At 41.0% G+C, this 18,020-nt stretch overlaps 1 protein-coding gene across 14 annotated transcripts in view; it reads left to right on the top strand.

Moving 5' to 3' along the window:
- The window catches only part of LOC141761153 (adhesion G protein-coupled receptor L3), a 234,608-nt gene that overhangs the window by 175,218 nt on the left and 41,370 nt on the right, over positions 1 to 18,020 (top strand). For 7 of the 14 annotated variants that reach the window (XM_074624445.1, XM_074624447.1, XM_074624434.1 and 4 more), the window contains 4 exons: positions 981 to 1,164; positions 6,837 to 6,959; positions 8,543 to 8,796; positions 11,890 to 12,066. In XM_074624445.1, coding sequence (XP_074480546.1) covers positions 981 to 1,164; positions 6,837 to 6,959; positions 8,543 to 8,796; positions 11,890 to 12,066 — 738 coding nt within the window. The remainder of the gene's footprint in view (positions 1 to 980; positions 1,165 to 6,836; positions 6,960 to 8,542; positions 8,797 to 11,889; positions 12,067 to 18,020) is intronic. The other 7 variants (XM_074624446.1, XM_074624448.1, XM_074624440.1 and 4 more) reach the window with 1 other exon arrangement.

The following is an 18,020-nucleotide window of genomic DNA, read 5'->3' on the forward strand; positions in this document are numbered from 1 at the left end:
CTTAAAGCAAACAATGACCACTTATAGTGACTTAAAATGACATTATAATGCATTATAAAAAATATTATATTATATTATATTATAACACATTATAAGTATAATGCATTATAGACATGGGCATCATAGAAAGTGTTGTAAAATGTCTATTAATTCCTGTTTGACCACCCACTGTGCCGTAATGGCTTAGAAAAAACGTTTCTTCCACTGGCAGTCGGGCTCATTTTGCTCTTCAGTGCAGCTGTACTGGGAATGAATTAGTTTGCTTGACCAATTAGTATTCCGTTCATAAATCTTGCCATTGGCATTTTTAAATCTTTAATGGCTCTTAATTTTTCATCTTGTCTCGAGAATGTTCTTGTTTCTTCCTTGCTTACTCACTGTGGCATTGTTGTGAGGAGATTAAAGAAGGCATAATAGTTGTTCTGCGCTATTAGTATGCATCAAGGATGTGAGTAGTTGCGGATTGCTGCAACCAGCTAATACAGTACCTTGTACATCCACTGGAATGTCGCAATTTCTTTGTAGTGCTTTTGTGTATTGGGATTGTCTGCATGGAAGAACATTAATCACACCAATTAAAGACTCTAGCCTCCAGTCATGTAAGAAGTGGCCTCTAGTCTTGTAAGCAGTGGTTCTGATTCATTTACATGATTAATTCTTCATGTAGTCTAGATAAAAGGAAACGGTAACAAAAAGCAGTCTTACAACATATCCAATGTCATCACAGTTTCAGGTGTTGCTGCTACTAATTAGCCTTGTCCTAAAGCATCACTTGTAAATGAATAAGGGTCATGGAATTTCTTAGTAGAAAACGCTTCTTCCTTTGCACAATCCCACATGATTGAATGATTTGTTTTTCAGTCCTCAAACCTCGTTTATCTCCCTTCACTCATACCGTTTACCAAATCACCATGTCAAACAACCGCAGTCCCAGGCCAGCTTAGCTTCTCCTCACTAAATCAATGCTTTGGACTCCCCAGGCCATGGTGGAGACGGTCAACAATTTGCTGCAGCCGCAGGCCCAGGCGGCGTGGAGGGAGCTGAGCACGGGCGAGCAGCTGAGGGCCGCCACCATGCTGCTGGACACGGTGGAGCAAGGGGCATTCGTCCTGGCTGACAACCTGCTGAAGACGGACATCGTGCAAGAGAACACCGACAACATCCGTGAGTATAAAACATTTATTAGCTGTCTGTCTTTACACGCAAATATAAATATATGTAAATAAAGAGTTGCTTGTTTTTTGCACGGGGGGAAGAATTTGAAACATCCTCTCCGGACATGTTTTAAGACTTATAAGAATACGATGCAAGGAATGGGTTTTCCCAGAGTCTTTCTCCAGTCCAGCCAGTTGAAAACATGTGTGTTAGAGACTTCCCGTTGGCTCCTCACAATATGACATAAAATAATCTACTGATACAGCTCTTCTGTAGTTTTTTTATTGGAGGGAATGGATTGAATTCTGTTAAAGCATCATTTTGTGGAGGGGGACTTTAGATATCTGGATTTCTTTCATTTTTTTTAAGCGATGAAAGCAATGAAAATTCCATGCCAGCAAGCAAATTACACTTTAATTTGGTTGACTTTGTCTGCATGAGTAAACCATCTTGGACCGAATTAAGTTAATTTCTCCTCAAGCTGCTGGGAACACAGATTATTGGCTCAGCTGGAAGACAGCATTGTCAGTTATGATATTCAGAAAAATTGGAAGCTAGATTTAAACAGCTGTATATGTTTGGTTCGGTCTCTATCATGTTTTTTCCAGTGGTGTTTCTCACAAGTGTCTCAAGTGTTTCATCCTGGTCTTGCCACTTGTAGAGCAGTTACAGAGTTCACCATACTGCTATTGATCCAGGGCGCTCTCATATTGACAGCGGTGCTCTTGAGGCTGTGGAACAAGTGTGAAGGTCACTGTATTAATTCTTTCCTCTCTCGCAGGAGGTTAAATTTGGCAGGGCTGCTTACGTCTGATGGCAGTCGGCTGTAAATTGACAATTATCTCAAATGATTGTACTCGTATTCATGTTAATTATTAGCCGGAATTAACCACTAGTCGCGCAGATCAGGGATCAGTGCTCATTATACAGTGTATAAATATCAAATGAGCACAGATAATGGGAACTACTGTCATCAATATTTTTTCCCTGGTGGTGGATACATCAGATGTTGAAGCGTAGAATTTTATTAAATCTGCAGTTTTACATTGAGAGCACAAAGCACAAAATAAAATTGAATTAAATAACCTTTTTTTTTTTGCAGACGGCGGCTAGTGGGGCAAAGGGAATTAAGAAAAAATAATGTTATGATGTATCGCCCTCTTCTCTGAACAAGTGGGGATTTTTTTTTCCAAGTTCCTGCTGCCATGGCAACCTAAAAATATAGGTCTGCTGACTTAAAAGGAAGCAAGCGTAAGGAGAATTAATAAAAATGATTTTATTGTATCTGGCACACTATTCATCTGGGTATTAAGGGGGATTCTGGGCTCGTTTGGAGAGAGGGGGGATGAGACGATGCCTGCTCAACTGGAGTGAGATTTTATAGCGCATAGTGCTAGTCTGGTTAATTATGTGCTGGTGACATGTTTACTAGGCCTTATCTCTCTGTTTGCTCGGCTTATTTTTTTTCCAGCCAGTTGGCTCCCAGCAATCCCTCATGCCATGCAGGGTAGTTAAATGAGGACAACGGGGCCCATTTAAACATCAGTAATCACTGCAGCAGCTAATCATTGATCTCTCACACTGAATCACATGCAACGTGAAGGGTTTTGTGTGTGTGCAGGTGTACTGTAGCTCACACGCATTCCACCTGGTGACACCTTCTCATTCATTTTTTGTGCTTTAAAGTGAATCTCGAACAGTAAGAAAGACCCGCTCCAATTTTAGGTTCAAGCCTATAATGAGATCTATTTTCTTCGCTTTCAAAGAAGAAGCATATTTCCTCGCCCATTGTGGCTGTGTTTGTGTTTACACGTCACAGTGCGTGTGCTCGTCGAGGGCTTTGTCTGCGCAAGAGTGCGCTCCTGCTCTCTGCATGATAATCTTATGAGCAGATTTCCGCCGATTAGCGTGTTATTTAGACGGGCTTTGAAGGTATAGCCTTTGGGTCCAACAACGACTATGGCATCAAAGGAATTCCCTAAAGCCCCGTCGTAAGCTCTTTTACACAACCACACAGGGAAAAAGAGAGTTAGAGAGGGAGAAGAAAAATGCTTTCTTTATTCCAGAGGAAGGCTTGGAATCCAGGGAATGGTGGGCTATCTGGAGTATTGTCTTAGCTAAGTCGAATAGGAATGTATCACCAAAACCCCCTGGCCTTTGCAAAAGCACAAGAGAATGTTAATACAAAGGTTTTTTTTTTTAAGAGAAAGTATGGGAAGCCTTGGTATGAGAACAGATACAAAGGGAGGATTAAATATGGCCTCTTTGTAGCTTTTCGTGGGCAATAACCTTTATCAAAGACAGAGGTGTCATAGTCCACTGACATCAGATCATCACCTGAATGCCTTATCAGGCTGCCTAATGAAGTTTCTATCTCTTACACTTGATGGAATTGTGTTTGAGATTCTCCACCGCAGACTAATCTGCCAGCCAGTCTTTGTGTTGAGATGACTGCCATTAGTGTAGCATTGGCATAGCAGAAGAGAATGCGGTGTCATTGACCGTGAAATGCTCGGACCGGTCGGAAATGACCCTCTCCGACAGGATACGAGGTTATTCCGTCTCGAAACATTCGTCTGGAATTCGGGCATGACACCATCTTTGGAGGGGGGGAATAAAGTCAAATACATTTCAGTCAGAGACACTCGCATTAAGGAGTAGCTTATACAGATAGATTTGGTGGGAAAAGGAGGGAGCTCGCTAACAATCCAAGCACAAATGAAGATAAATCTTGGAGAACACCTTGGATGGGCGCAGTTAACTTCTACAGCTACAAGGATTAATCGATCAGTTGTCAACTATTAAATGAATTGCCAACTATTTTGATGATTGATTAATCGGTTTTATTATTTTTTTTAAGAAAAGAAAAGTCAACCACATACAGATGCTGAGTCCTTACCGCAGTGAGCTGGGTTTGAATCCGACCCGTGGCCCTTTGCTGCATGTCATCCCCTCTCTCTCTCCCCCTAGCATGACTATACTATGACTATCAAATAAATGCGAAAAGCAAGAAATAATCTTTAAAAAAAAAGAAAAACAGTCAAAATTATGTTAAATATGAATATTTTTCTAGTTTCTTTACTCCTCTATGACAGTAAACTGAATATCTTTGACATTTGAGGATGTCATCTTGGACTTTGGGAAACACTGATCAATATTTTTCACCATTTTCTGACATTTTATAGACCCAACAACTAATCAATCAATCGAGAAAATAATCGACAATGAAAATAATTGTTAGTTGCAGCCCTGCTTCCTGCAGTCTCCGCTGGTTATCTGACAACCTCAAGCTGATGACAAGACTTCAGGAAGTCACTGCGCTCAGCCAAGAAATAGGCCCCCTTAAAATCACAACATTTCATTTTTACACTTTGTTTTTTTAACGTATTAAACAAAGAAGAAATAAAGTTAATGAGTGAGCTTTATAGGTGCTAGTAGTTATTTTTGGACCAATTCAGACTGTTTCTGAATTTCCCCCTGTGTCCGGTCTTTGTGCTAAGATAAACTAACTGGGCGCTGGTGGTAGCAGCATATTTACTGTATAGATAGTATATAGAGAGTGGTATCAATCTTTACATCAACTCTTGTAGATAGAAATAAGCACATCTCCCAAAATGTTGAACTCTTCCTTTAAGTTTTTTAGACATCTAGATTACATAACCTTTATTGCAATACCATTTCAACATAAGGCAATTTTGCACAATGTCTTAGACATGTTTATTTGCAAAAGATAATGGTAAAAGCGTGCCATCTTTGACATACATCACTACTTTGGGAATTTACAAGTGAGATGACACAGCATTAATGGCATTAATGTCCATACTGCTTACCTCATCTTTTTGGAATTTGACATTTGTGCAACTTCTTTCTGTAGTTCTGCCTCACAATGAATCCGTGGATTCATCTCAGTGCTCTGGGACTTAATGTGACATTTAGGAATGCCTAGACTGCACACAGGTCACCGGTACTCCAGAGTAAAGCACACTCGACTGCTTTATTAAACTGAATTGTATCATACCATAACACCTCTGATGGAATGAGCTTTTTTTTTTTTTCAGCTGGGCTCCTATCAGCAGCTCATTTTCCTCTGCTGTATGACGCCGGAGTCTTTGAACCATAAATTAGGAGCTTGCTTCAGACACAACAGCTGCTGAGCTGCCGCAAAAGCGAGCTCGTCTCCCCTAGCTGGTCTTTATCTCCTTGTATCTCTCGCTCTCAAGAGAAAAAGATTCCTTGAAATGAAGACGTCTTTTTTTTTTTTCAAACGCCAAAGACAACCCTAAGAGGAAACAATGTCACCTGAACACTTGATAGTCACTTGATTAAGAGGCCTATAGCAAAACACAAACATCCCCTGCTCACAGAGAGAGTTGAGAGGGAGGCAGTCCTTCAAAGCTGCCTGAATCAAGACAGGAGGTGTTGCATTTAGTGCTCGTCGGAGATGCTTGGATTTATAAAATCAGCTACAACAGGAGAGCGGCGTGATGGGAGATGTGTTTACTCATGGCTGCTGTGTGCTGTAGTTGTTAGGTCTTTACCTAATAATAGCAAAGAAGTCGCATTGAGGTCAGGCGCAAAGCATCTATGATCGGTTTAGTTTTACACTTCTGTTATGACATTACTGCATGTTGAAAGCATGTTTTTCAAGTGTCAAAGCCTACATATTTTGACAGTACATTGCGGTGATTGTTAAGGTCTAAAGTCTTGTTCATGTGATGTGGGACCAAAGGTAGAAATAGGGGAAAATTCCATTGTTTATGACTTGCAAGTAGAGTTGTACCAATACCAGCATCGGAAATGCGTCCGATACTGCCCACAATTCGGGATCAGGTACGCCAGTCTATGCACCAATCCAATACTACTGTATAATTTATTAACCCAGAAAAAAATCAACTTATTTAACCAGAAATCAATTCTTCTTTTGCCGCTCCAAAACAGTAGCCTTCACTGTATTGTCGCCCTGGATGTATCATGGCTGCCACTGGTAACTACTGTTTTAGAGCAGCGAAGAAGAACTGATTGCAGGTAGTTTGTCACGTGATGATAGCAAACAACAACAGTGCGGTGCTAGTGGAGAGTGTAACGGTAACGATAGTCAGAGTGAGGAAAATGTCAGCCATTTGGCAATATTTCACAGTGGAAAATCCAACAAGTGAAACGGCGATATGTGCAGTACGTAAGGCTTCCGTTTCGAGGGGTGGCACTAGTGTTGCCAAGTTCTATTGCATTCATTCTCTGTATGTATTTGTTCATGTTTTACAAAGGGTTTAACCTGAGCCAGGCAACAAAGATAGTAATAACATCACATCCATACATGGTCAGCAGTAAACAGCTGTCTTATAATAATAATAATAATAATAATAATAATACTAAACTATATAATTTTTTTATCACACTGGTATCAGATCTGTACTCGGTATCAGCCGATACCACAAGTTCAAGTATGGGAAAGGAAAATATGCTGTCAGAACATCAACAGAAAGCTAGAAAGAATTGTTTACGGTCAGTGAATGTGGAGTAATTCCTTTAAGGCCTCAGCTGTAATATTGTGTACTGTTGTGCCTCTGCGATGTATAGCCTGCCGCACATTTTACGTCTATTATGTCCGTTGTGTGTCATAAAAATCAAACGTATTGATTACTAACTGCTCTCTTGCTCGGATTTCTTCTGTATGTGTGCAGAGCTGGAGGTGGCAAGGATGAGCACAGATGGGAACTTGCCTGATCTGAAGTTCCCACAAACCGGAGGACAGGGCAACTCTATCCACCTCTCAGCCAACACACTGAAGCAGCACGGGAGAAACGGTGAGCAGTCTGCTTTTATTGGTCCCCTGTCGTTGGTTTGAAGTGAAATCAGTTGGTGCATTATGTATTATTCAGGTTTGTGATATAGCAGAAATTTAACAGACAAAATGTGAAACGGTTATAACAGAAGTACTGTTGTACTACTTGAAAAACTTTCTGGCATACAAGATCCACTGTAATTAATCTTTTCTTTCATATCTGGATGTGACATTGTATGGGGCTGCAATGGTTTTGTAGGAATTTCATTACAGATGCATGTGAATAACTTTCAATTTGCCTCCCCGAATCCTTTCTTGTGCTGCATATAAAGCACAGGGATCGTTCTCCGACTTCAAACGGGACCCTGGCTGCGGAATTAGTTACATTCAAGCACTGCCTCTAAACTGTAAACGAGGCAGTTAGACACAATACATAGCTATTTTCAGGAGCAATACGGCCCCATTTTTAGACTTTATTATCAGCCCATGCAAATCAGAAACGACTCAAGCTGCGCCCGGGTGCCTCTCGGCTGGATAACCGAGCCCATGTCCAGCAGTGCCCAGGCGGATCATTATAGCAGGGTGGCGGATATTTCCCCGCCATCCAGTGCTATAGCACCCAAATTATTTTCTTTTCATCTGAATGAGTGATCTCAGTCGCGGCGGGAGGGAACTTTCCCTCATATCAATGCTGAATAGCGAGGCAGCGGGAGGGGAGAGAGATGTGTGCGCGGGAGAAAGAGAGGAAGACATTATTAACAAGAAAAACGCTTGCCTTTGTCAATTGCCAATAGAAGAGTCGTAACCACATCTTTCGAAGGCTGAATTAAAATAACTGTTGTGTTGATGTAGGAAAGATTTCTCTTTTTTTTCCCCTTGTGGAAATGTTTTGTAGACCTTGACAATTTGATAGTTTTATTAGTTCCTGATTCTTGTGTTTACAATTATTCTATTGAGTGATTATTTCCAGTATTCATTTTATTTCCAGTATTTCTCTAGTGTTGTTAAAGGTCAGTAGCATTTGATAGTATTCATAAGCCATATAGCTAGCACATTTTGTTCACATTGAAAGGGAATAGAACTTTTATTCCCACAGATAGTGAAGTATTGTGTACGTAGTGTGCTTTTAGCTTTGTGGCACCATAGAGGTTCTGTATTTTGAATGGACGGCGGCAGGGCGCTAATAAAGTGGTATCTAGGGCTGGGCAATATGACAATATATATCGTCAAAACGATATAAATTGTATATCTTTTTCTGTATAGTTTCTATCGCGACATAGGCTAGGCCGATATTTCTTATTAACTTTTTTCTCTATATTTTCACTTAAAACAGTTATGTTAATTTTGCAGTCAAGTTCTTAAAATAAGAAAATACTCACACAGGAGTATACAAAAATAGGTTTTACCATGTGTGTTAATTCATATAGACTATTTATTTATTAAATTACCAGAAAAAAGATTTTGGTCATATTTCCCAGCCCTAGCGTATAATAGGCTAGAGAAAATGGTAAGCAACGTGAGTCAATTATTATAGCACATTTTTCTAACTAATAAACGCTGGGGTGTCAACATACGTTTGTCCAGTGAAGTGTATTCTTTGCTCAGGTATCACACATGGAAGACTGACCGCTCTCCCCAATCGTCCTCTTGCAGGTGAGATTCGGATAGCATTCGTCCTGTACAAACACATCGGGATCTACCTTTCAACGGAGAACGCCAGCATGAAGCTGGGCAGCGAAGCCATGGCGACCAATTACTCCGTCATCGTCAACTCGCCGGTGATTACGGCCGCCATCAACAAGGACTCTAACAAAGTCTACCTCTCTGACCCCGTCATTTTCACCATCAGACATCTACAGGTAATTTGCTGTCTCTGAGATGTGCTTTGTTTTTTTCCTTTGATGTGACTGCTTCTGCATTTAATATGCTTTTTGTCTCTTTCTTGGTTATTTTCACACAAAAAACCCACTTGCACATGCGCCTCCTTAATAGAACCCATTCATCACAATGTTCTCTATCCCCTGAAGGGCAACAAAAATGTACAAATCCCATCTCAAACCAAGAAAATCAAGTCAATATGAAGTTTTAGTCACGGAAAGTGTGAAAAATTGCTCACAAGGTGATGCTGGGGATGCATGTTGTTGTTTATTAGTTTGAACAAATACCAGCTTGATCTCTTGAACAAATATCAGGCATATCGAGCCTCACTGGAGGCTGCTTAGTCATTGTGGGGAGTCGGGACTTCTCCCTCTCGACTCCATTATCTTCTCCACACTCTGCTACCCTCGAAATATCCCTGTTTTGTCTACGAACAGCGCCCTCGGCGATTATCAGGGATGTCGAACAACCATAAGAGAATTGCAGCGGGTCTCATGTGTAGGAGGGACCTGGAAGGAAGCAACAACGGCAGAAAAAAAGCCACAGCAGCGCAGAGGGGGATAGAGAGAGTAAAAAGGACGATAGCTTATGGCTGTCAGAATTAAATGGTGGGAAAATGTCAGGGGGCAATGTCAGCGCAGTTATTGCTGCGACTCACCTGCCTTAAGTGTAATTTGTAATTTGGAGCGTAGATTCAGTATTTTTACTGTTGGTCTAATGTTGGGGCGCTGGCGCTTTCATACCCTTTTCTTGCTCAGATCAAGTCGTTTCAATAAAATAGTGCCCTTTCGGGAAAAAAGTGTGTTTTCAGCACAGGAGCTCACCAAGAAAGCTGCAGCACGAATTGTCATTCCCTCACGTTAAAGTGACATACAGACATTTACATATAGAGTGCATTTTGTGTACACCGAGGGCTGTACAATTAATCATATAATAATAATGATTGCGCAATTAATTAAACTTGATTGGATGCAATATTGACGTTTTTGCATACACAGCGTTCACTTTTGGTGCATCGAATGAAGAGCTCCCTTTTCTCTGGTAAACTGGTAAACCAGGCAGAGGTGTTGTTAAGAGAAACGCTCTGATTAACTGGTCGTTGCTGCAGGCTGTGGGGATAAATAATACAGTTTATTTGGTGTACACTGCACCTCTGTGGTACTATTACTGTGTTTATCTCAGCTTCATTTATATATTTCTCTAAGAATCAAAGACAAATAAATAATTGTGATAATAGTATGTTTTAGCCTTAGGTAACCTGAATGCAGCCCCTGCATAGACAAAATTGTATGCATAAATTATTCTATATATTATGCTTCCAGACATAATAAAAGGTATCAGTGTTCATCCTAGTCGAGTCAAATTCAACTTTGCCCTTGAAAATAAACCTTATTATCTAAATTCAGGGGTTCCAATTTTTTTTGGCTTCCCACACTTAAGCCCCCCTATCAACCGTGAGGTTTTGGATCACTGGTCTTCTGGGATGATGATGTGTCCTCTAGTTATTGTTTTGCTTCCTTGCCTCGCCACTTAATGGGACCAATTAAATCCATTAATGGGACAGAGGGTCATCCTATCTCCATGCTGTGGAATATTTTACACAGGGTTTGGATGTGTGAAGGGTAAACTCAGTCAGCGGGAAATTTACATTCACAGAGGATAAACCTTATTAGACTAATTACCCCTACAGCGAGTGTGAAACTATGAAAAACTACAGCTCCTCGCTGTGTTAATAGTAAGACAGCAGACGTGTTTAACCTTGGAAGCTGTGAGTCACAACGGAGAGGAGCACGAGTGTGCTCTCCTTTGTTTCTCGAGCTACAAAAGAAATTAGGCTCGAGAGAGGGAGAGAGGCGGTTGATGTATCTATTTATCAGCAGTTATGTTTTGTTGTGCTTGTGTTTTACCCAACCTCAGTGATCGTGGGTGACTTTTATAAAATGGCAAGCGAGGTAGCAGGGGAGGCGTGCTCGTCGTTAGGGCCGTAGCCCGCCGCAGACAGCGGTGGTACCCATTAAACAGTGGGGCAGTCCATTTTCACGCAGTGAAAGTTAAAGAGAAAGGTCAGAAAACACAATGAAAAACAGGCATGGGGCCGCTTGATGCTGTATGACAGTAAAACCACCTGCTATTCACTTTAGAGGGATACAGATTGCAGTGGGGATAAATGAGCCTGTTTTTTGACAGCGTTTATTCTGCAAACAAAGGGAAGTAGAAATGGACAAGGGAGATAATGTGTGATTAAAGAGGCTATATGTGAGAATCAGAAATGACTTGTTAACAGTGACAGCTGCTGTTAAGTCAACGACAGTCAGTGCCCTGTTGCTCGCACGAGCATCGGTTAAAACAGTGAGGCGAAACACACAAGACTGAACGTGATTGACAGGCATCATGTTGATTAACGTTAGCAACACCACAATATCACTATTTATTTCACATGCTTGGCAGAAATGTTAGCTTACCTGTCCAATAGGAATTTTGCCAGCTGGGGTCTGTTTTAATATCCAAAACCAAACGAAGGTCCCTCCATGAATCGAAGACCCGGCCGATGTTGATTCTAGTTTTCGACCGATGTCGGTCACAATCCTGTTTTGCAGGACGGGCTTCACTAGATATAACTTTGGCTTTTTTAATTGGTGCTTCTGTGGAGTTTGTGTTGGAGTCTGTGTTGTGGTGGGGGCTGGTCGTTTGTTGGCGTTGGCGGACTCCATTTCTAACCCAACGTTAGCTATTCGTTGCACACTCTCTGCACAGAAAGAGTAAAGGCACTTGTGAGCGCACATTACGTCACATCCGTTGGATTTTCCCTGAAAAAAATGTCCCGCATTCTTCACATTAATAGCAGTCTAAAGGCTGATAGAGGAAACCCAGAAAGTCGCGGAAGGTCTAATTTTTTTAGGTTAGGTTACACCCTGTTCACACGTTAGCAATAAATAAACATTAAAAAACTTTTATACGTGTAAAATCGTACATACAGACCCCGACTCCAGACACCCGTGTTTCACCTAGTGAGGGCACATTAATTCCACTGTGTCTGATTCTACTCTAATATTTATGTTTTTGCCCTCTAACAGCAATCTGAGGAGAACTTCAACCCCAACTGTTCCTTCTGGAGTTACTCCAAGAGGACCATGACCGGTTTCTGGTCGACGCAGGACTGCCGCTTGCTCGGCACCAACAGGACACACACCACATGCTCCTGTACCCATCTAACCAACTTCGCTGTCCTCATGGCCCATGTGGATGTCAAGGTAGGCCAGCTCTTCTCCTTTTCTTGCTTATTCATCCTGAAAAATGTGCAATCTACCAAATGCATTTTAGAGAATTGAATGAACTCATTGATCCATCATGGTTTACCTAGCCAGTACATTCCAAGATGATTGGTTGACAAGAAAATTAGGATTCAGTCGGTGTAAAGCAGTAGCTGTTTGTCAATATACGTTTTATATCTCCCTTGCTTTTTTAGTTCAGAGGGTAAAATAGACTAAGTGTTTTCTGACCTTCACAGCACTTTGTAGACTAACATTTAAAGTGCCAATATACACACACACCCTATTCATACAGTGTTAAACAGTGACCCTGTCAGTGTAAAGTGTGTATTGATTGCAACCATCTTAAAAACTCCAATGTGCGAAGCAGCCCAGATATATGAGAGTGTGCGGTGGGTGTTGTGCACACGGCTGTTTAAGAGCTGCAGCATACAATGAAACACATTTTACACATTTCTTTTTTATAAATAACGATTTGTTTTGGCCTTCAAAACTTTTTGCATATCCATATATGACATCAGAAGACAAATATGTTGCTAGGTACTATAGTAATATTCCCACCAATTGGAAGGTCGACGGAAGAACCACATGTTGAAGTCAGTGGCGGCCGGCCAATAGAGGGCCACGGGGCCTGGCCCCACCCACCTTGAGCCACCAAAAAAAAAAAAAAAAAAAATTATAAATTATAAAAATTATAAAAATTATAAAAATTGTCAATATGTGTGTTTTTGACCTATGGAATATACCCGTAATATTTGTAAAATAGGATAACTGCGCCAAATATCTGCTTTCCTCCTTGAACTCTCTGCTAGTGCACCTCTCAGCTGCTCTGCTGCACGTGCACTTTCTGGGGCCAAATGAATTTGGCCCAAGGAAGGCGGGTCTAATAAGCAGTACAGCCAATCACTGATTAAAGATATATGATTACAAGCATGAATGACATACAATTCATCCAATCAGCGCCGTAAAAAAGACTTCCGGGAGGGCCAAACTGATTTGGCCCATGGTGTGCGCGCGCACGTTCACGTGTGTCTCTCTCTGTTCTCGTCAGGGCTCATGTCAGTTCTCGCGTGATCTTGTCTTCTCGTCTCTCGCTTCTCTCCACTTCTCTTCTCTCACAGCCCATTTTAACGGCATGACAATGGAACAGCCAAGCACTAGTAGCGTTACTCTTGCAAGACTCATCCCTAACTCGATCAAATCTCTCCTCCAAGACCCGTTTGAGAGAAGGACTTTGGCGGAGAAACTCCTGGTGAAACAACTGGGCCCAGATCAACCTCCTGGACTCAGCATAAAACAACAGACCGGCGTTTGTTGAAATTGATTGGCCCTACCCAAAAAAAAATCCACCAGCCGCCACTGGTTGAAGTGTCCTTGGGCAAGATACTGAACCGCAAATTGCTCCCGAAGGCTGTGCCATCGGTGTGTGAATGAGCATTTAGATTAAATCCTGATGGGCAGGTTGGCTCCTTGCATGGCAACTTCTGCCATCAGTGTGTGAATGGATGAATGCTGACATGTAGTGTAAAGCGCTTTGAGTGGTGAAAAGACTAGAAAGGAGCTATATAAATGTAAGTCCATTTACCATTTACTTCTGCTACCTCTCTTTGTGGAAAGGATAGTTTGGGGGGTTCCATTTAGGATCTGATTCTAAGTTAGAAAAATAACCAGATTTGTCCTAATCTAACACGTCTTATTGATATCTTACCTCGTCTCGCATTATGCTTTGCAATGTACACAACATATACTGTAGCAGCCATTTAGCTAAGTTGTAAATATCTAATCCCTGACAATTTACTTTGAGTTCCGTGAATGTAGATCTTGAAGGAATAGTTTGTCAATTTTTCAAGTTGACTTAATCTTTTCCATAAATTCTCAGCAATAAAGTGAATTAGCTTTCCTTTAAATAATATTAAATAATATTTAAATATTTTTTTACGTACAGTATATTAGGGGTGGGAATCACCAGTATCACAATACTTAAATTACGATACGATGTGATACGATATGCTGAGTATTGCAATAAGATATATTGCAATATTTTGCGATTTATTACTTTTTGTCAACTGCAAATTAAAAGTTTATCAACATCTGTTTTATCTAATAAGATACAGTTGTAGCTCTGTTCATCTCAGAGTTTTCGTTCACTTATCTTGAGTTCAGCAGTAAAGGGACCGCTTGGAAAATAGCCATGCCAGTTTTTCCTCGCCAAAATTTAGCGCAACTTTGGAGCGTTATTTAGTGTTCTTCCCGACAAGCTAACGTGATATGGTTGGTACCAATCGATCCCTTAGGTTTTTCTAGTTTCATATGATATCAGTATCTTCACTCTAGCTTTTAGACTGAGCCCGCTACAACCTCTAAAAGATAGAATAGCAGCCGGTGGGCCGGCAGACTGTTAAAATGAAAGATTGATACTAGACATCCTTGTATATCAATACTATATTGCCACAGAAAATATTGTGATACTATGTTGTATTGATTTTTTTTCCCCACCTTTAATATATATGTACTTTTCAATCTCCGTTCGAAAGACTTTTTGCCTTTTTGTTGTTCCCAAAGTCAGAACTGAATTGTGAAAGAAAGCTTTTAGATATTCTGTACCTGCTACGTTGAACAATCTACAGACTGATCTTAAGCTTCAAAACATAGTAACCCTGAATGAGTTTAAAACAATGGGGAAATCTATTGAATCCAGGCTGTCTGTGTGCAAACGTTTTATCTGATCATTTTTATTGTCGCTCAATTCTACGTGCTTTTATCTTAATTCTGTGTCGCTGCTATTCTTGTTCAGATCGGCCTTGGAATCTTTGATCTCAATGGGACAAACCTGGTTAAATAAAAAGCTAAATAATAAAACAAAATAAAAGCTTATCTTACATAAAATAGTTTAGAGCCAAACCTAACTGTGTTTATTAAGGGATTGAAACCTAACATCAAGATTTATTTTGAGTCTGAGCCATTTCTATCTGCTTCTTTTATTTATGCATGAATGTGTTTATTTATTTATTTATTTATTTATGTAAAGACAGAGAAGAGGGAAAGAAGAAATCATTTACATTGCATCCCCATATTGCAGGATTCTCTCAGTGCACCATTTGTTTTTTTTGCCTTCAGGGTATCTGCAGAAACAAAGTGAAACGAGTACAGTAAGTGTGATCTGGAGTGCTGGAGAGCAATTCATTGCGAGGTGCTAATGGAAGTAAAAAAAAAAAAGTAAAGAAATTGTAATTGGCTGTGAGATTTGTGTGGAGCGATTATTGTGGGCAGCACTTATGAGGAGGGAAAAAAAAATACAAAGGGAGAGGAGATGGGTAAAGAGGATTGTTGGAAGTGGAAAAAAAATGGACCGAGTTGTAGAAGGAGAATTGCCGGTCAGGGAAGAAGTTGTGCCGTAGTTCTGATGCTGACAGACGGCTTAATTATTTCTGTCACAGCAAAGTCTGAGGAGCTCGCTGCTGACAGAGCAGAGTAGTTCTTGGTATCTGGTATGGCATCTGCCTCTCCAGAGCCTCTCTTCTGAATCAGTGGGGGAAAAACACTCTGATGGCCGTCCCAGTTGGCCTTTGTCCATGAAACCACTAGACATTCCTCTATTCCCCAGTCCGACTCCATCCAAGTCACAATCTCCAAACCCAATTGCAAATCATACACACAGTCTAAAATTCAGTGTGTGTTTTTTGTCCTACACACATGATTCAGGGAGGTCTAGGGATGGTGGATGGTGTGCTTTACCTCCAGCTAGAGAGAGAGAGAGAGCCACTGTTTGTCACTCAGCAGCGTGACTTTTGGTCCCACTAAGCTCTCTGCAGGGCTGAAGCCGAGTCTGGAATAGAGAGGGAGCCGCGAAGAATGGGATCCTTCACGCGGTGAAAGCAAAGCAGCAAGAGAAGAGGAAAAAAAGGAAGCGGTAAAAGGAGCGCTTTCAGTCAAGCCAATCCCTGACATTTTGGAAAGCCTGGCTTGCTCGTGGCAACTGCATTCACCGGAGGAAAGTGGACAGTAGTTACACCCCGGTTTCTGAGTGACAGCGGTTTCCCTCCCCCCTCCCTTATTCTTTATCTTTTCCACTTGGATGTTATAAAAGGTTGCTTGTTGGAAGAAGGTGCCACTGAATGGGAGATACGGAGGCTTTTTATTTGCCAAACTGTCACAGTGTTGTATCTGAGAACACAGTGAATGGAGGCAAAAGGGGGGAGTGTGTGTGTATACGAGAGAGAGAGGCAGAGAAAGAAATTTCATAAATTGAAGATCTGTTTTTGTATCCATGGCAACAGAACATACCACTGCTGATCTCTGCATTGTTATTACTCATTACCCTCAGAGCAACAGATTATATTCTAACCTTGTTTATTTCTCAGTGGCATCTCGGAAAGAAAAAAAAAAAAGATAGGCAAGCTGTAATTACAATTTTCCTTTGGAGGACAGATGCTCACTACAATATCACCATCATCTTTCATCTTGTTGTTTTGGCCGACGGATTCGCGCGCGCTCGCTAGTTGGGAATAATGATAGTGTTATATCCAGGGATCTTTATGTTCGGCTTAATAAGCTGTCGCCTGCATCACACTCTTGGTGGTACATTTTTAGCACCAAGTTATGATTGCAATTCAAAGTGCCACATACTTCTCGCAAATTAGAAGTGGCAAAAATGTCCCTGCTTGTGCCATGTGACATTATGACCGCTGTCATTTTGTCCTTGACGCTTGACTTGTAATATTTTTGACGAGCAGAACTTGTTTTTTCATATTCCAGCTCACCTCCAGTAGAAAAAAAGACCCCAATCCTGTTTGATAAAATGATTTGTAGGAGTTGATTTCCTCCAGGTGAGATGGGATTGTCTGAAAATAACAATCATTATACGTCCATTATATACAGGTATAACCTTACATAACATGTTCTGTAGCTCAGTTACCTAACGTAAACTTTGAGATTTACAAGGTTTTACTGGCTCATTTTTCACTCCTTTGAGACCAAACACTTGTTATAAAACTAATATGTTCACAAATACATTTTAACAATAATTGCCTTGTAATCATGCTCAACCCGACATTGATTGTGAGAGTGGGCAAGGTGAAAATATTGCCCACACTTTCATATTCATAAGAAACCCTTGAACTAGAATGCACTGTGTATGAGATTATTAGACACACTCAGGAGTGGAGGAACTCCAGACTGGGTCTCATCGGGATTAATTATGTTTGAAGTCAATTAGTTCCTCAGAATAATTTCTAATTCACATATTGTAGACGTTTGAAAAGTTGCGTAGCCAAAGATGTTTAGAGCCTCTGTGGTTTCTAATGCAATGTCCTTAATCAAATTACCAAAATGTGACATCTTTTTCAAGTCGCAGGCTCACAAGAACTCATTAAAGTCAAATATCTAAAACCGAGCCTGCTACTTTTCAGAAGTACACCCACTCAAACGATATCTGTCGGATACGGGGGGGGGGGATCAGGTAAGCTCCACTTAGGCGATCGCGAGGGCATCGAGTGCCGCCACTGCTGCCTGCGTCGCCACTCGAGACCCCTTTGTTTTCTAATTTTGAGCTATCTAGCTGGAGAGCTGATGCCTTTGACTGATGCTGAAACCCGAGCCGAGCAGCGCCGTTGGCCGCATAAACAAATTAAAGCTGTACTCGCAGACGGCAGCTGCGTGTGAGAGATTATATGTCTCTTTTGTATCTTTGCAGAACGATTGCAAAACAGGGTGTTTTTGGAGCAAGCGGCGCGAGAGTGGGTGTACTTGAATGTGACTTTGCTAAGAACGCTGATGACTCTAACATCGAGATGTCCCGTTTCAGAGCCGTGACGCATTTATACCGCGATTAAAGATGCTTAAAACGTTTTTTGTTTTTTTTTAATTAATTCAATCCACTTGACTGGATATCGAAAGGCAGGATTCGACGGTGACGTTGAACTCGGACTACACGTGAG

This window comes from Sebastes fasciatus, chromosome 22 (genome assembly GCF_043250625.1).
Source record: "Sebastes fasciatus isolate fSebFas1 chromosome 22, fSebFas1.pri, whole genome shotgun sequence".
In the NCBI taxonomy this organism is placed as follows: domain Eukaryota; kingdom Metazoa; phylum Chordata; class Actinopteri; order Perciformes; family Sebastidae; genus Sebastes; species Sebastes fasciatus.